General features: G+C 44.0%; 1 protein-coding gene across 4 annotated transcripts in view; it reads left to right on the forward strand.

Annotated features, from left to right (window-relative positions):
• LOC115087474 (dynactin subunit 1-like) overlaps nt 1-19,408 on the forward strand; it is a 314,922-nt gene that overhangs the window by 72,242 nt on the left and 223,272 nt on the right. For 2 of the 4 annotated variants that reach the window (XM_029594711.1, XM_029594702.1), the window contains exon 5: nt 1,520-1,540. The exons of the other annotated variants lie outside the window; for them this stretch is intronic. In XM_029594711.1, coding sequence (XP_029450571.1) covers nt 1,520-1,540 — 21 coding nt within the window. The remainder of the gene's footprint in view (nt 1-1,519; nt 1,541-19,408) is intronic. 4 annotated transcript variants of the gene reach the window in all.

Raw genomic sequence — 19,408 nt, forward strand, 5'->3', positions numbered from 1 at the left:
ATGTATCTCTTAAAATCCGGGGTCGTTGCGCGCAAGGCTGCGCAGCCTGGCTCCGTTCCCTCCAAGGCCGCTCCGAAATCGGAGCGGCCTCGGAGAGAACTTCTTTTTTTGTCGTCCCCCCACCTTCCCCTACCTTTATTCCGCGAGTTACGCCTGCCCGATCAGGCTGCCGGCGGCCGTGTTCCGGTCCGGGGGGCTGGTCCGGAGGCCGACCACACCCCGGGACTTATGCATGTCCCGGGGCTTTGCGTGCGCCGGCGGCCTATTCAAAATAGGTGCGCCGGCGCGCGTAAATCCAGTAGGATTTACGCCCGCAGGGCATTTAAAATCTACCCCTTTGATTTCAAAGACCAAATTGTTATATCTACTATGTTAGTTGTTCAGCCCACCCTCGGTTAAGAACCTGACTGCTCCATTTGTTGCATAAACCAGAAAAAACATTGAATGTTTCTACTGTAGTGGGGGCGGTCCTGCGATAGCCGACAGCGATCGCACCTCCGCGGTGTGATCGCTGCCGGCGTCACACCAAATAACTACACCATAAAAGGTGTAGTTATTCGGCGCGAAACTGACAGCGATAAAGGTGCTTACCTTTCGCTGTCGGCGCAGTCTTCGCGACGTCAGCCCCAGTGCCTCCCCGACTCCTGCTTTTCCGGGGCTGACGCCGCCCCGACTCCGCCCCCATCTTGGTATCGCACGCGATCCACTTGGTAAATGACCCCCTTAGTTTGAATGCTTGCTTAATTGCTGCTGGTGTGGAATAGATGTTGAGGAGAAATGTATTTACTCCATTTGAAAAAAAAATGTTTGACACTAAGAAGAGTTAAATGTAAGCTTGTTTTTCTCACTTGGTGTAATTTTATTCAAAATAAACAAGAACATCCTTTAGGAGGCTCATGGTACTCTTAAAAATCATGTTTTATAAGACTAATGTGAGTAGATCTCACTTGCCCATACCTCCTAGGAGGGAAGATTCTATCCCATTATTTAAAAGCAAACTAAAATAAAATATAGCACTTTTTAAAAATGCTTTCTATGTCAGTTCTATGCTTTTGCAGACAAAAAAAAAAGAAATCCCTTTGTCAGGCAGCTGACATCTAGTGATCTTTATATTAAGGGGAAAAAAAGCAAATTTCATAGGTGTGAAGGGGAGAATAATTGCCCATAAATCTTAATTAAAGCAATATTGCCAGCCTGGCTCGCATAAGACTTTGTCCCATCCAGTCTCAATGAATATTTCGATGTCATTCTGTTAAAGCCAGAATTCACTGAGGCTGAACTTCAGATACTAGGACCAAACTTAGTGTCTTGTGATATAGTTCAAGCACTTAAACCTTATGACACTATTCTGCACGGTGCAGGCTGAGCATATTAATCCTGATGCTGTGTACACTAACTGTGGTGATGTCTTTTGTTTCCTTATCCTTGCTCTTTGCTGTCGCCGCTGCTGCTGCTCTTTGTGCCTCCCTCTGTGTGCTTCTTTCCTCCTCTGACTCCTCCCACGCCTGCTGCCCTCCAGACCACCACCAGGCGTACCAAGGTGAGAACTAACAGTGCTAAGTACAGGGGTGTACAGTAACTAAGTTCTGGGTGGTTCTTTTTAAAGAATTAGAGAGGCAAAATAGAAATACAGCTTGAAAATTGGGATACAGGATGATTCAGTGCACTGCTGTGATAAATTCATGGCCTTTATCTGATGTCCAGCAGGTTTAACAGTCAAAGATCATGTGACTTATGCTGTCAAGGAGGATCTCTGTAGAGCTTTTATAGGAAAGCTTTCTAGACATGCATAGTAGTTTCCCATGTCACCACTGGCAGTGCTTGCATTGTTTTATTTTTCTTTTCTTTTCTTTTTTTCTACTCTCCAGTCCAAAGATGTCCTACCAGTTCGTTCCTTTTTTTTCCCTCAAAGTATCTTTTCTTTGAAGGAAAGTATTTTTCAAATTTTTTTTAGTCCTTTTCTGCTTCATCCTGGCCAAACAAAAAGCCAGTAGCATTGAGGTGCCTGAAGTGCTTGCAGGTGATGTCCTTTAGAGGTGATTATGCTGAGTTTTACAAATTCTTGGGCAAAGAACATAATTTCTGTTCACACAACTTCTGTACCAAGATGTTGCTGAGAGTAGTTCAGGTTACATAGGAATGGCTCTGAGCATACTTGTCTGGTATGAGTAAGTTTAGCTCAAAGCTGGCTTTAAAACCTAAGTAGAATGCTCAAGGAGACAACTAAGATCTTGCTGATGGTCAGGGTTTGTGGAAGCTGTCCTAGACCCTTCAATACCTTAGACTACGTGCTGTGCAGACCCTGCACACCAGTTTGAATCCATTTCTCTGCGTACTTCATAGATACTTAATCCACTATATGGCTTATCTTTCTTCTTTTGCATTATTTTGAGTGGAGATAGAGAGAAATTTGATAGGAATTTGATTGTCTCAAGAATGCCGAGTCTTGTGCATCAGGCACGTTGCCAGTGGATGTAATAAACTGTTTCCAGCGACATCACCAAGGGTACTTAACATAGTGGTGTTGATATACTGATGTTGACCATAGAGAAGAAAGTCTTCATCTTCAGCACAGGGAGTAGCATTGATGACCATTACTACTTTGATTCCATGCCATCTATATCTATAGTACACGGCCCATCTTCCAACTTGTCAGCTCATTTAGATTTTGGAATTTTAGGAATCTACAAACTGATTTTGATTAGTTTAAGAGAATGCTGAAGAGAACTCTCTTCTCCAGACTACCTCACAGAGTTCTTCACAACCATCAAAAAATTATTCTCCACTGAAGAATGTTTACTTCCACATTTTTTTGTGGAAGATGACAAAGATCCCATTTAATTTGGAATATTTATGAGATCCTAGAACACCTTATTACACTAAAAGAGTTGTCAGCAGTGCCTATGCACCGTGTCTTGCAGGATATCCAGAAGGATGTGGAAATGCCCACACTAAGTGCTTCCTGTTAACAAGAATGTAGAAATGAAGAATGTGATCAGGCAGCTCCTGAGTTTGACAACCTGTATCCCTTACAAGAGGGTGGTAGTCAAATTGATTCTCAAAAAGGTCTAAGCAACTTAAGATGTATACATCTCTACTACCACGCCATGAAACCTTATTGGGAACGATATTTTTCAGATTGCTATGTTTTCTTCATATTTAAGAAGACAAGATGTACAAGGTCAATTACTTCCATACCCTTTGGGATGAAATACAAATGTTTGTCTCATGAAAGAAACAAGAAATGTTGCTGCCTTGGCTAAAGGTGGAGAGGCGTGAGAAGAATCTGGTCCGTTTGGCCTATAATGCATTTGTTAGTGTGTCGATGACCTCTGCTTTGGTCTTTGACTTTCTCTGAGTAGCATGGGTTGTGAGTGTTGGACTTTAGGGAATGTGGAGGAAAAGTTTGCAGATGCCATATTTGGGTGAGTCTTTGAAGAGAAAATGTGCTGTGGAAACTTTCATTTGTAAATTGGGTATAAAAGGTACATTTTTTTTTCTAGAGGAAAAAATGCTCTAGAACAAAAGATTAAGGTAGGAGGCTCCAAGGTAGACTCTGTAGTAACATTCAAAAATATTCTTTGTGGGAAGAGTGGTAGGTGCATGGCATAGGTTCCAGAGGAGACAGTGGGGAGAAAAACTGTAATAGAATAAAAAACAACAGCATGAGATAAGCACAGAGGATTCCTAGTGGCAAAGAGGATAGTGATACAGAATTAGTGGAACCTGCATGGAGCAGTGGTTATGACCCTAAACAGCAGTGATATATTTGCATCCCAGAATGTATTGGTGTAAGGTGCATGGAGCAGCAGTTGAAACCTTAAACAGTGATGGTATAATGGCACTGGGCTTCCTGAAAGGCTGGGGTGACTTATATAGAGGGACTAGAATAAAAACAAAAACTTCATGCCCCACAGGGCTCGTAGCCGCGTACTCAACACCTGACTTGGATGTGACTTTCATCCTGCTCTACTTTCCTCGACGAAGCTGACCGTTGCGGGCTTGGGACAGTAGTGAACGAGCTAGACCGGACACTTTCTTCTTCTTCCCTTTGTTTGGGGGTGGGGGCGGGGGGGGGGGGGGTGGGCGGATGGGGGGGGAGGGGGGAAGACGAAACTGTATGATTCTATTGTTTTACTGCTTTGTTGTTACAATGCTGAGTTCGGTGAAGATACAACCCGAGCTCAGCCGTTTGTGAGTTGGTTTTCTGAAAATTAATAAAATAGTTTGAACATAAAAACAAAAACTTCAATGAGCATGGAAAGGTCACTAATATAGTGACAAATTGGAGGGCTTTTGATCTTGTGAGAGTCGAATCAAGTTTGAGAATGGTAAGGCATGAAATTGCCTTCCAATGGCGGTAGAAGCTATCATGCTAATGGAATTTGGACATTATACTTGGGACAGGTGTGGAGGGCAGTAATGGAAACATGGTTAAGAGTCAGGTCAAATGTATGGGGGAATGGGATGGCTGGTCTTGGGGTGCTTAATGGAATTTATATGCACATATACCTAAAGTGGACAAATCTCAAATGGGTAGACTAGTTGGACCATTTTGTTTATTTTTCTGCCATCATTTACTGTTACTATGTTTGCCTACTAACATGTACTCAAATTCAATTAGTGATCTGCTAGTCTCAAACTCACAGGAAGCTGTTGCAAAAGCATGGTCTAGACAATCTCTGAGCAGTGTGTCCAAAATAGACTCAAGCTGAACCTGCAAAAGACAGAAATTCTCTGGGTCACTAAGCCATCCTTCTGGGCACACAGCCTTTTTCTTTTGCTGAACTATGTACTCCTGTAAACAAACCCCCAAGTGAACAACCTTGGTGTCGTAGTTGAGACTTCCCTAACACTGGAAGACTAAATATCAGCCATAACTAAAATGGGCTTCAGGTAACTGTGATGTTTGTCAGCTATAGCCATTATTAACCCCCACTGATCTAGTTACAGTTATCTGATAACTACATGAGTAACTCCTTGGACATTGACCTGTCAAAGCTCCAGCTTGTCCAGAATTCTATTACCTAACTTGTAACCAATGGCAGCCCCAGAGACCATAACACACTTATCCTGGCTGACTTACACTGGCTCCCGATCTATTACAAATCCACATTTTTAAACTGCTCCTCATCACATTAAAGGCACTAAACCAGGGGTAGACAACTCTGACCCTGGAGTGCCAAAAACAGATCTGGTTTTCAGGATATCCACAACGAATATGCATGAAATATATTTGCATATAGTAGGGGCAGTGATTGCAAATATCTTGTGGATATTCATTGTGCATATCCTGAAAACCAGGCCTGTTGACGGCACTTGAGGACTGGAGTTGCTTACCACTGTGCTAAACAACCAAGGATTACATAAGAACATAAGAATTGCCATACTGGGTCAGAGTCCATAAAGCCCAGAATCTTATTGCCAACAGAAGGCAATAAGTCCCAAGTACCTGGCAAGACCCTAAACAGTTGATAGATCCCGTACTGCTAATGCCCACGAATAAGTAGAGGCTTTCCCCAAGTCTACCTGGTTAATAATAGTTTATGGCAAACTTCTCCAAACCTCTTCTTCTTTTTTTTTTTTTAAATTAAACTATGCTACACTAATTGCCTAACACATCCTCAGGCAATGAATTCCAGAGCTTAATTATTTATTGTGTGAGAATTTTCTCCAGTTTGTTTTAAATATGCTACTTACTAACGTTATGGAGTGTCCCCTAGTCTCTTTGTATTTTTTGAAAGCATAAATAACCGATTCACTTTTACCCTTTCTATTCCTCTTATGATTTTATAGGCCTTTATCACAGACTGCCTCAGTAGTCTCTTGTCCAAGCTAAACAGCCCTAACCTTTTTAGCCTTTACTTGAAGGGGAGCTGTTCCATCCCTATTATCATTTTGGTCACTCTTCTCTATAGCATTTACAGTTCAACTATATCTTATTTTGAGATGTGGTGACCAGAATTGCACTCAATGGTTTAGGTGTAGTCTCACTATGGAATGATACAGAGGTATTATGATGATCTGACTTATATTCTATTCCTTTCCTAATCATTTCTAACATTGTTTTCTTTTTTGATCGCCACCTCACACTGAGCTGAGGATTTCAAAGTATTGTCCATGATGATGCCCAGATCTTTTTCTTTGGTGGTAACTCCTAAAATCGAACCTAACATTTTGTAACAACTGTGTGGGTTGTTTTTCCCTGTGCCTCACTTTGCATTTGTCCTTGCACTTCTTTTCAAATTCAGTGTTTGCCTGTCTTATCAATGTTTTACATCTAACTTGCCAATGCTTATGCTTTTTCCTATTTGCTTCAGATGGATATATTTTCCAATTTTTGAAAAATTCTTTTAGCTAAAACAGCCTCTTTCACTTCCTTTTAACCATACTGGCAGTTGTCTGCCCTTCCTTCCACCTTAATACATGGAATAATTCTGATCTGGGCTTTTAAGATTGTTTAAAAAAAATACTATGTCCACACAGACACAGAGGTGCATTGATGAGACCTTCAGGGACATAGTAGCTAAGTCCCCAAATCCAGTCTGGCAGCCTCAGTGCTGCCTTGGATCAGAAAGGTCTCCCAGTAGGAGAACATCAACCTGGTGTAGCAGGAAGTGATCCTGTAGCAAGGATATGCTCTCCAGGTGATGTATTGTCCTCTCGCACTGAGGACAAGTGTCCCAGGGCTACTGCCCAGGAGGGAAGGGTTAGGCCGGCCATCATAGTTGGTGATTCAATTAGGAATGTAGATAGCAGGGTGGCTGGTGGACATGAGGACCGCCTGGTAACTTGCCTGCCTGGTGCGAAGGTGGCAGACCTCACGCATCACCTAGATAGGATTATAGACAGTGCTGGGGAGGAGCCGGCTGTCATGGTACATGTGGACACCAACGACATAGGATAATGTGGGAGAGAGGTTCTGGAAACCAAATTTAGGATTTTAGGTAGGAAGTTGAAACCCAGAACCTCCAGGGTGGCATTCTCTGAAATGCTTCCTGTTCCATGTGCAGGTCCCCAGAGGCAAGCAGAGCTCCAGAGTTTCAATGCGTGGATGAGACGATGGTGCAGGGAAGAGGGATTCAGTTTTGAAAGGAACTTGGGAAACTTTTGGGGAAGGGGGAGACTTTTCTGAAAGGATGGGCTCCACCTTAACCAGAGTGGAGCCAAGCTGCTGGCACTAACTTTTAAAAAGGAGATAGAGCAGCTTTTAAACTAGAACAAGGGGGAAAGCCGCCAGTCACTCAGCAGTGCATGGTTCGGAGAAATGTATCCTTGAAGGATACTAATGAAACAGGAGAGTTAGGGTATCCCAACAGAGAGGTTCCAATAAAAGCAAACGTAGTCCATGTGCCTATATGTAAAATATCACGTGAGCTAAAGATTTCCAGATTATCCCAAAGAACTGAAAAGCAGGTTGTTAACACAAACAAAAAACACACTTTGAAATGTCTGTACGCCAATGCCAGAAGTCTAAGAAGTAAGATGGGAGAGTTAGAGTGTATAGCAGCAAATGATGAGATTGACATAATTGGAATCACAGAGACCTGGTGGAAAAAGGATAACCAATGGGACAGTGCTATATCAGGGTAAAAACAGAGCCAGTCTATCTGTGAACATTTTTGCCAAAAACAATGTCAAAGCTGAGCAGTGAAAACGGCTAACAAGATCCAGGAAGTAGTAAGTCTTTCCCCTTTTTTGGCAGAACAGTGATTAAGGCCTTATTCATACTGAAAGAAATCTTTGCAATTGCACAGAGTAAACATTCTCAGGTGGAATGACCTCTGCCTGCAGGAGCCTGCAGAATTCCCCACCTCCCCCCCCCACCCAAGTTTTCAAGGGGGTCGAAAAGGAGAGCATCTATTCCTTAAAGCGAGTTTATTGGGGGAAAAGACAATATTGTCGGCATGGTGTGATAGATAGCACTGCCTCTGCATATTGGGCATGGTGCAATAATTTACATGGACTGAATCAGATGGAGAATGTTGATACAATTAGGTCCTTTGGAACTAAGTTTCAGTTCATAAAAATAAGAGACAAATATTTGTAGTCACTTTCTCAGAAAGTGAGAAGTTTGGTGATCAGTTATCCTTAAAGGGCAAACTATGCTTTGATTTGTTTCTGTAACTTCTTATAGAGTCTGTTTAGAGCTACTAGACTGCTTGTATCAATTTGGGTATTTGTTTTGAGCACCACAGGAGATTAAGCAGGAAAGGAAAAGGGTGGGAGCGGGTGGGGAAAGGTGCTGTATTATGTTATTAAATACTGTACCAATGCGCAGTGTCAGTTTTGCTTTGGTAGACATCACATTATATGAATGTGGTTGGGTGCTGGCTTAGTGGATACCATGACAGGAGATTGATAATGAACTGTGCAGGGGGGTGGGTAGGGAGGGTTTCCAAGGGGAGGAAAATATAAATTGATTGAAATGTTTCTCTTACTGTTCTGGGGCACACAAGAAACAAATGTGCTCATAGCATTCTTTGTATTTTTTTTTTCCAATAAATAAAGATTTAAACTAATCAAGTCAGTCCTATTTTCTTCCTTCACCAACATGTGCAGAAGGGAGAAGCTGCATTTCATATTGGATTACAACAGAGCTATTGTCTTCTATTTGAAGCCTAAGTTCTTATAAAGTTCACCATTTTTTTTCTTTTGTTCCTGAAAGGCCAAACTTTACTGTAATAAAGAACATGATTTCTTCTTGCATTTCTCCATATCTACTACCCAATGTCCAGATCGGCCTGACATTAGAAGGGCATATCAAGGCCCATGCTGTCAGAGCCATGGCAACACTGAGTGCTAATAAATGATACCTGCTTAAAAGAAATTTGCAAGGTTACAATGTAGACTTCTATCTTCAAATTCACCAGTTGCATATATATGCCAGCTTTTTAGTATTTTAGGTTTGGACTGTACTCCTACATAGCCTGTACAGAGTAGAGCCCAATTCTTTCCCTTTCTTGGCTCTGTTTCTATTTTCGGTTTGGCTTCCTTGTCTTTTGTGCTATTTTAGTTTTGTGTTTTATAGTCATTTAATGTATGTTTTATTTTACTTTATGATTATGCATATAAAGATGTTCATCACCTAGGCCTTTTGTGTTAGGCGATCCAGAAATTCAAATAAATGTAAATGTTTCATATTTGCTCATTGGTCATTTCTCCTTTTTATTTTAAATTGACTCTCAGTGGAGTCTAATCTGTACAGCTCTGTTGCACTGACTTGTAACTATATAAAATAAAAATTCTTACCTGCAATAGAAAATGTTTAATAAGGATGTGCATTTGTTTCAAATGGGTAATCCAAAATGAATGGGACCCTATTAGTTTAATTAGTGAGTCCCCAAAATGAATGGAGGTATCCCATGAATGAAACTTAATATTTGTCCCATTCATTTGTTTCCAATGGATTTCTCTGGCCCATTGATTTCCTCTCTAGATTTGGTCTGAGAAGGACATACTATTTGGAGCTCTCACATAGTTTGAAAACTTTTTGGCTAAATTCTAATTTGGTCTGTGCTTCACTGATCTCACTCACTGTGCCAGTCAGCAGAGAAAAACAAGTAGTAGCTCTTGATTGCTAATTAATTTTTCTGTTCACTAGCAGGCCGACAGAGCGCACTGTTAGCCTGCCCTTGGACGCGCGCTTTCCCTTACCCCTTATTCAGTAAGGGGAGGAAAACGCACATCCAACCCACGGCACCTAATAGCACCCTCAACATGCAAATGCACGTTGATGGCCCTATTAGGGATGCCCGTGCACATTTTACATTAAGAAATTAGCGCCTACCCAAAGGTAGGCGCTAGTTTCTACCGACACCGGGAAAGTGCACAGAAAAGCAGTAAAAACTGCTTTTCTGTGCACCCTCTGACTTAATATCATGGCGATATTAAGTCGGAGGTCCCGAAGAGTGTAAAAATTTTAAAAAAAGAAAAAAAAATTTTGAAGTTGGCCGGCGGCTGTCGGGCTGAAAACCAGATGCTCAATTTTGCCGGCGTCCGGTTTCCGAGCCCGTGGCTGTCAGCGGGCTCGAGAACCGACGCCGGCAAAATTGAGCGTCGGCTGTCAAACCCGCTGACAGCCGCTGCTCTGGGTCAAAAGGAGGCGCTAGGGACGCGCTAGTGTCCCTAACGCCTCATTTTGCCCATTTCTACCCCACCACCTAATTTTAAATACTGTATCTCGCACACAGGCGAGTGGCCTGTGCGCGCGCCGGGAGAGCGGGCATTCATCCGCTCTCCCGCGGACTTTACTGAATCGGCCCGTAGGAGAGGTGTAGGTAGGAGACAGGTTAGAGAATTGGAGAGTTACAGCGTTGCTAGTGATATTTTTGGCTCTGAGACTGGGCACAGGTGAGCTGAGCACTGAGTAGTGCAGAGACTGAAGCATATTGTTTTTGTGTGGAGTCTGTCAGAAGTCAGCATTAGTTCATGGCTCTGCACTGTATAGTCTTTCAATGTGTGAGAGACAGACAATTCTCCACACACACAGTAGAGTGGCACAGTAAGTAGGGAGGGGTACAGTTATGATACCAATAACTGTACCATAACTCCCAGCAGGCAGTGACACATTCTATCATATCAGGGAAAGGCAGCGGAAAGAATGTTGGTAGGGGCAGCACTAAAAAAAAAAAGAAAAAAAAAAGTCCTGCATCTAAATTGAAAAGGGATTTTTCCAAGTCTAGAATGGCAGGAGAGGAAGGCAGCTTCAGCCAGAAGAAATTGAAAGGCTGTCCCACTGCCACCTGCTCCTTCCCTGTTTTGGAGCAGAGGGTAAAGATGCCAGGATAAATCCAAGGCAGATAGTATCAAGGCAGCAGGGGTACCGCAAGCGGAACACCTAAAAGCAGCAGTGCACTCCTCATTAGTTACTGCTGCCAAGGTAGTGACGACAATATTAGCATTAACTGATTCAGAGGAATAATCTTGTATAGGATTTCTGAATCAGAAATTGAAGAGCTACTAGCTGAAGAAAGTTTTAGAGGGTTGGTTAGTAGCATCTTAGCTTACACTTCAGTGATGGGGGAAACAGAGGAAACTAGGAATGGTAAGGAAAGAGCGGGCAGCGTAGTTAGAGAGCATGAGTGATGCCCCTGGCATTGTTCCACAGGATCCACCCTCTACTTGAACTCCAGGGCCTTGGTCAGCCTCCAAGGATGTAGAGAAGGGATCGCAGAAAAAAATCCCTGATCTGGAGGTACTTCAAAGTAAGGGAGGGGCTTGTCTTGCTCAATGTATTCAGTGTGCGAAGGAGATTAGTCAAGGGAAGCAAACACTGGTATGCAGCTTCACCTGGAAAAGCAACACCTGTTAACATTGGCGTCAGGGAAGGGTATCAATACTAGCTTGTAGACCACTTCTGCCATTGCAGGTAAAAACCAGAGGAAAAGTGCTGAAAAGGGGAAGATTTCCCCAGAGCCATTGCCAGACCATGTGGCACCTGCGGCTGTGAAAAAGTGCACCCTCACCCTGATCACCACATAAATCACAAGGCAGGAGCCTCTTTATTTATTTATTTATTTATTTATTTATTTAAATTCTTTTAATATACCGATGCTCAAGACCAGGTCTTATCGTACCGGTTTACAGTGTAACTGGGGGAAATCAATTAACAACTATACAGAAGGTAAAGTTACATTAAACAGGGAGCAAGAACATGGGAGTTGGAAGACAGGAAAGATATATAAACAAATACAACTGGAGAGTATTAAAAAACAGTTAAATAAAACAAAATAGTTGCGAGTCATATAAAGGTAGCTGAGATCGGCTGTAGATATATCATAGGCAATTATTAACATATTGTTTCCTGAGGTAGCAGGGATCACGGGGAGGTAAGCATGGGGGGGGGGGGGGGGGGAGAAGGGATGGTAGGGACTGGGATGGTAGAGGGTAGGAAGGTGAGAGTCAATGTTAGTTGATCGAGGTTCATTCAGCGGTAAGCTTGTGTGAACAGCCAGGTTTTCAGTTTCTTTCTGAAGGTGAGATAGATTGTTCCTGGCGTATATCTGGTGGAAGCGAATTCCAATGTAGCGGGCCCGCATTAATGTAGGAGACTTTAATTTTTTATTTTATTTTGACCCTGTAGTTTCCTCCCGCTCCATTAGGCTTCCAGCTCATTTGGAACCAGTATGGGAATCTTGGCACCATGAGCCTTATGTATTTATAAAAATGTATAACCTGCTGTATCTAAAATTCTAGGCAAAGTTCAAAATTACATACAGATTAAAACATAACCATCAAAATGTTCACAAACATGGCAAACAAAAATATTTATACATCCATATTGTTCAAAAATTTAAATTAATTTTATGTTAATAATAACCATGGATAATATTTTTTCATCTGAATCTTATGGATAGATTAGAGGAGTCAGTATCATCAGACAGACCCAATGTTCATAATGTAAGAGGCTGGGAAACTGCCCATTAAGTTTCTTTTTGAAAATCTGGGGGCCAGTTGGACCCCTGGGTATTTGCACACCCACAGACTTTGTTCCAGCTTTGTAGCAGATACAAAGTCAAAACCATAAAGCACACTTGCAGGAATTTTAAAAATGAAGCGCCACCCTCCCCCTTAAAGCCTTGTGCTTCCTGACCCCATCAGTCGCACTTTCCCCACCTAAAAATTATGCATTCAGAATACATGAAAGAAACTTTCAAAGTACAGTCTTCTGAGGTGAAAGTATCACCAAGAGCATGTACTGTATATCAAATTTACATGCTGTGCTGTGGTGCCAACCAGAAAAGCAAAAAAGATGCTTTGAACCCATATGGAATTATGCCTATGGTAACACATGATGGGTAAGGGCTCTGGTTTCCCTGGTTTTCAGCCTACTGGTGTAACCACTAGACCACACCATTCCTTTTCAAAACACTTACATACTAGCTGTTATAAAATTGGACTCTAAAAGAGTAAAATTGTACCTACCAAGCCCTCCAGAATAAAGAGTCCATAAAGTATAAATAGAAATGTGCTGACAAACAATGAACTGGAAACCACAACAAGCCAGACTCTGTATGCAGTGCAAAATGAAAAAAATAGAAACCTCACCATTCCTCATAAAACATCAAATAAAATCGAGAAATATAAAACCTTAATCATAATAGTAAAACCGTGCTAATAAAAAGAATATTTCAAAACAGCTGAATAGAAGATCCAATAATGAAAAACTTACAAAACTTTTCCAAATGCCAATAAAATATTTCAAAACAGCATACAAATCAAATAATACCTAATAATAAAAACTAATAAGGATTTTAAAATATCCCTTGCTTTCCATACCTGGCAACTTTTGATTTCCAGATGCCCTGAGATTGTTGAGAATTAGCAGAAGAAGAGTAGGGTGACTGTTGTACAAAACCTTCCTCCTCTCTCTGTCCCATACTCAATCTCACACACACACACGCTTGCTCTCTGCCATGCTCAGTCTCTCTCACACACCTACACATGTGCTTGCTCTCTGCCATGCTCAATCACACACGTACACACGCGCTTGCTCTCTGCCATGCTCAATCAGTCACACGCACACACACACACACACACACACACACACACACACACGCTTGCTCTCGCCTGTTCCCCCTCACTTGTTTCCCCCCCTCTGGAAGCACAAGGAGCAGGAAAAGAGAAGCGGCAGCTGCAGCCTCCTGTTCAGCCCCAGGATGCACCAGACTCCTACTCCTAGCATCGGAGCTGTGTTTCTCTTGCTCCTGCTCTGGAGTGAAAGAATGCTAATTCTGCATTTTCTGGCAAGTGGGCTGTGCTGCTCCTTCTGTTCCTGACTGTGGGAGGAAGAGGGGGAGATGATTTATTGTTCTTGCAGCCCTGCAGACCACACTGCTCCTCCTGCTCTTGAATGCCTGGGGCAAAGGAGGCTGATGTTTCTTGCGGTCTTCTAGGTGGTGCTGCTCTTACTGCATTTAGCAGGCAGGCCAAGGCGTCTGCTTCAAGCTGGCGGACTCTTTGCTTTTTCTACTTTCGACTGATGCGGGGGAGGTTGATGATTCGTCTCATGGTACCACAGACCACACTGCTTCATGCTGCTGTGCAGAGGGAGGGAATCCTGCACAGGCTGCCTCCGCTGCTGCGGGAGCATTGGTATTTTTGTCGCGATGCTCCCCACCTTCATAGATGGCCCTAAGGGGAGGAGGGACACCAAGAACAGGTACAGCTGTTTGTTTCTTCTTCCCCGTGGCAGTCTTTAGCATTGTATTGGAAGGAAGGGAGATAGATTTTCCCAACATTGAGCAAGAGAAGTGGTGCATCAGGATAGATGGTGCCTATGGCCATAGGCTAGCTAAGGCTCTCGATTCCTCCCCCCCCCAAAAAAAAAAAAAAAAAAGATAATCCCACAGCCCCTTCCAGCAGTCAGGTGGCAGGCCAGTAGCCCTTTGCCATGAATCCAAAGCAGCAATCCACCATACAGGAAATAGAATGGTGTTCAGTAGCACTGTCCCAGGGCAAGAGGCAGGAAGCATCAAACGCTGTAAAGAGGAGCATCGGGAAAATGATTATCCTTGATGAGTAGCTCCTGCAGGTAGTGAACTTGGGTTTTAGGCATTTGCTGCACCTGTTAGCCCCAAATTACAAAGTCCCCTCCAGGACTACATTTAGTAGGAATGTCATCCCCAGCCTGTATAAATAGTGCTGTAGTTGCATCCAGGCACAGCTGGCTTAAGGTAGAGAGGAGTACCATGCATTTTACCAGCGATATCTGGACTGCCACAAATGCTATGCACACTTCTTTCTGACAGCAACTAGTGGGGCTTGGCTGAAGCAGGGGGTAGGCAGCAGCGCTAGTAGGAGCAAAGCATCAAGGTGCAGCTGGGTGCTGCTGCAAGCTTAATTGATGTTATAGCCCCTATATCCCCGCCAATATTCTCTCAGCCTTAACAGATACTAGAAGGTTGGCAGCTAGACCAGAGAGCCAGGAGTCTTAATGCAGATTTATTTGTGGCAGACCATGTTGCAAATATGGTATCTGATTTGCACACTTCTGCATCTGGCAGTGAAGAGTGCCCTGGGGAATATATTCTTTTAGGAGCTAATAGAGAAGTGCAGTAAAATATGGCATTTCCATAAGTGTGAAGGAGGACATCTTCTCTACGAAAAGCAGGGGGAATTCAGGATGCCTCACAAGTATCTGATTTCAAGATACTGGCAACCGCTGGAATTCAACCTATATTATGCTGCAGAGTTAGTGGAGCAACAAACAGGCCTTCATGATCTGTCTTGGGAAATAGATTGGTATACAATCCCTCCTGGGGCATCATGATTGGGTAGTCATGAGGCAGCTGGTAGAAATACTGAAGTATTTCGAGGAAGCCATGGAGGACCTGAGTTCCAAAAGTGACCCTCTTGGTAGGATCATCTCTATAGCAAATATTCTAGAGGAAAAGTTAGAGGGATTCCATGAGCAAGAGGAAATGGAGTCAAAGGTGTTGTGGTTTCTGGCTCTCTCTTGCAGCAGCAGGTGCAGGAGACTGAAAGCTCTCACAGAAAACAATACACACATGCTTGCTACACTTTGTGATCCATGAGTGAAAGGGAGTCTCGCATGCCAGTCCCAGGACATTACATTCATGAAGGAGATACTGGTAGATAGGTTGTGTGAACAGGTGCACTAGAGGCAGAAGCACAGTGGGATGTACCTCAAGAAACAGTGGCTACCACAGAGTAGTGCAAGTAGGAGTAGCATCCTGTCAACTAGCACTCCCTCCCCCATCTCAGTATCTCAAAGCCACATTGGGCACAGAGAACCATATCTCCTAGTAAACCATAGCTAAAACTGGCAAGAGATCTTCAGCCCACCCTAGCAAATAATGGCCCCATTACAAATGTCTCGACATGCTGTCTCTCAGAGTCCATCAAGGACATGGATACAGATGCACTGGCATATTGGGCACACAAGTCCGCAGTCTGGCTAGACCTAGCCATGGTGGCTCAGCAATATCTTTCCTGCTCACCAACCAGTGTCCCAGTGAACGTGTTTTCTCAATGGCAGGGGACATTGTGAATCCTCATCATTGAAGGCTGGCACCAGAGTTGATGGAAAAGCTGTTCTTTTTCAAAATCAATGGCTTTGCTTTGGTTTCCAGGATTTCCATGCAAGTGGCAAGGTGCCACTCTGCCTGCCCGCTGTGATTGAGATAAACCACCTTAGAGGTCTTACTGCTACCAATCTGCCTGTCTGCGTTGCTTGTTATGTATGGGAGTTTTGGTGCCTCTGTGTTTTCGGTTTGTTAAAATATGAAAGAAAAAAAAAGTTTCTCCTTGACCTGTTTTATGTTTCTTGATTTGTTCTACCCCTCTCAAATCCCAGCCTGGCTTTCCCACCCTGTTTGGTTGTAGTAGTGTGTTCTGTCCCCAGAAAAAAATACAAGTTTCTTTTCCCACTCCATTTCTTTTCTGGTTCTCTATCTTACTATTTTGTTGTATTTCTCTAGGATCCAAGCCTGGTTCTCACATTCTTCTTCTTTGTTGGTTATGTTGAGATGTATTGTCCTCAAAATCACTGTCAGAAGGAAAAATGCAGTTTTAACAGAAAAGATGCAGAGGTGAAACTTTTTCCATATTCTGAATATGGTAAAGGTTTTAATAAGAAGAGGAAGAGAGAATTAATGCAACATCAAAAAATCAAGAAAGGGAAGAAACCATGTTCATCTATAGAATATGGGAAAAGCTTTCTTAATAAAGAAAATCTAATAAATTAGTAGGAAAACCACACTGAAGAAAGACTGTTTTCTTATTCTGATTGACTAAAGTTTATCTGAAAGCAAATTTCACAAGAAACCCAAAATTCTACCCAGCAGCAAGATCAGTTTCAAGTAGAGAGTGTAATAAAAGCTTATGTCAACTATACTGATGGCAGATCTTTCTTTTGCCTTGCTGCTATACCCCTTATATGTCACCTTTGGCATCTGTTTTCCATTCTGCCTTGTTGCCATGCCTCTGATGCAAAACCTTATGTGGGGGGGAGAGGAGGTCTTGCTGTCACTCTGCCTTGCTGTCGTACCCCAGACTATAACCCTTGTGTGTTCTTGACACACTGTGGGCTGCTTTGCATCTTTCATGGTGCTTTTGGTGTGGTGTTGCCATTTTGTCCCTTTATTAGTACCTTGGGGTTTTTCCTGCCATCTTTTCTGCTTCGTTCCCCCTTATAGTGTCTTAGGCTGTTGATGCCATTCGTGATGCCACTTTGCCTCTTGTGCTGCATTTGATGGTTCATGCCACTGTTGGTGCCCTCTTTTTGAAGCCTTAAGGTGTCCCCCCTCTTGCTGCTTCTTTGCTCCTTGACGATGCCTTGGAGACCTCCTGCCACTGCTGGTACCCTTTTGCCCCTTTACGGTGTTTTAAGCTATTCATGCCAGTTTTGGTGCCACATTTACATAGTCTTGATGCGTTGGCATAAATTCTTCCTTTTGATGTCTTCCCACAAGTTTAATTAGAATTGATGAGAACATTAACTTCAGCCCAGAATAGCCTGCAGTGTTTCCCGTTGATAGCAGGGCTGAATTAGCCATGCTGTCATGGGAACTGTCCATCAGGGCCCAGGAGGCAGAGCTTCTGATTAGAATACAGAGCTTTCCTCTGTGCGGCTGCTCGTGCCTTCCCACACAGAAAAACAGTCTCTCCTTAGTCTGTTTTATCCGCGTGCGGGAGCACACATGGAGCTAGTTTCTCCTCAGATCTAGTTCCAAAAACAGAAGAAAAATGTCCCAAAAACCGGCTCCGAGGCTTCCAGGGTTCAAACCTTGCAGTTGCGGCAAAATCATGTCCATCACCGATGGACATGATAGCTGCTATGGCTGCCTAGGGCCGACTCATCAACAGGCTGCATGTAAGCATTGCGGCAGATGTCACTGCGCGCCAGACGACAGAAGGCCCAGAAGATTCAGGCCCTGAGGGACGCGCAATCGGGGTCCTATGCCCCACTTTCGGATGCACATTTGTCACAGGGTCCCAGGAAGCACAAGACCCCCAAGGTAAAAAGGGCAGCATCTGTGGAACCCTCCACCTCCAGGACTGGGGGATCGGAAGGGAGAGAGAAAGCTTGGAGTCAAGGTCTTCATAGCCACGACTTGACAAGGCATATCTTACCGCGATCGCCAGAGCCGAGGCCGCGAGGAGCAGGGGACTTCAGTACATCGGCGGCATCAAAGCCATCACAGCATGTGTCGGGGACCCGACCAAAGCAATCCACATCGACGCCAAAATCGGCGCACTCCGCCTCGACACCGTCCAAAGAAGTTGCTCTGAGCCGCAAACCACTGAAGCATATGACATCAAAGCAGACGCAAAGAGCGTCGATGGTGCCACAGAAGCTCTTGAAGCCGATGCGAGAAGTATCCGTATCGATGCAGGGGGATCGACACCGGCAGCATCCAAGTCGACGGAGGGGGCATCCACATCGACACAGGAACCCCAAAAACCGATGCAGGAAGCGTCGAGTTCAGTGCAAGGAGTGTTGGCTTTGATGCAACAACCGATAATGGCGACACATGTCCCCCCATCAACACCGCATCCGTCAAAATCGATGCATGGAAAATCCCAACAGGCACACTTAATGCCTACATCGTACACCACTCCACCTCACACCTCGAAGCAGTTATCGAGAGAGGTAACCCATTCAGTGAGTGAGAAAAGACAGTCCTAAAATAAAAAGACCCACGGGCAGCGGCCTACGGTCTTCAACATCCTTGGAGAGAGGAGGGGTGCTTACCTCCCACGAGACTCCATGGCTCCCGGTTCTCGGACCAATCCTTATCCCCCCGGAGTGAGACACGCACATCGGGACTGCAGTCGGAAGGGGACTATGTAAGACTCATGTCCTCATCCTCCTCTCCGAGACAACATCATTCATCAAGATCTCCTCAAGAATGGGGGGGGGGGGGGTATATATCACCCGCACCACCAGTAAAGAAACTAAGGAAAACAGGTGTAAGTGGGGAAGCCCTGTCACCCCTTCATGGGGATATACATGGCAAACAGAGGATGCCGCCACATACCAAGGAGGCATTCTTTCAGTTATCATCGGCCCTATCGGGCCTTTTTGAGATGCTACAATCCTAATTTCAAATTCCATCATCCCCTGTGAGTACTGTGCCACCCTCACCTCAACAGGGGTCATCACCTGAGAGAGTACGGAACCCTTCTCCACTGGGACCGTCAACACCAACAGCTACAAAACTGGAACGGGAACACTCCCCGGTAGGGACTGATTCGGATTCCCCTCCATCAGCACCCGCATCATCAACGGGATACCCCTCTGATCCTCCAGAGGATACACCCAAACCTTACTCGCCTCCGGAAGACCTATCATATCCCAAGTTCCTGGACAAGATGGGAAAGGTTCTTAACCTACAGGTCCAAAAATTACTGGACCCTAGAGCAGAAACGCTCAGCCTTC

This window comes from Rhinatrema bivittatum, chromosome 1, assembly GCF_901001135.1.
Source record: "Rhinatrema bivittatum chromosome 1, aRhiBiv1.1, whole genome shotgun sequence".
In the NCBI taxonomy this organism is placed as follows: domain Eukaryota; kingdom Metazoa; phylum Chordata; class Amphibia; order Gymnophiona; family Rhinatrematidae; genus Rhinatrema; species Rhinatrema bivittatum.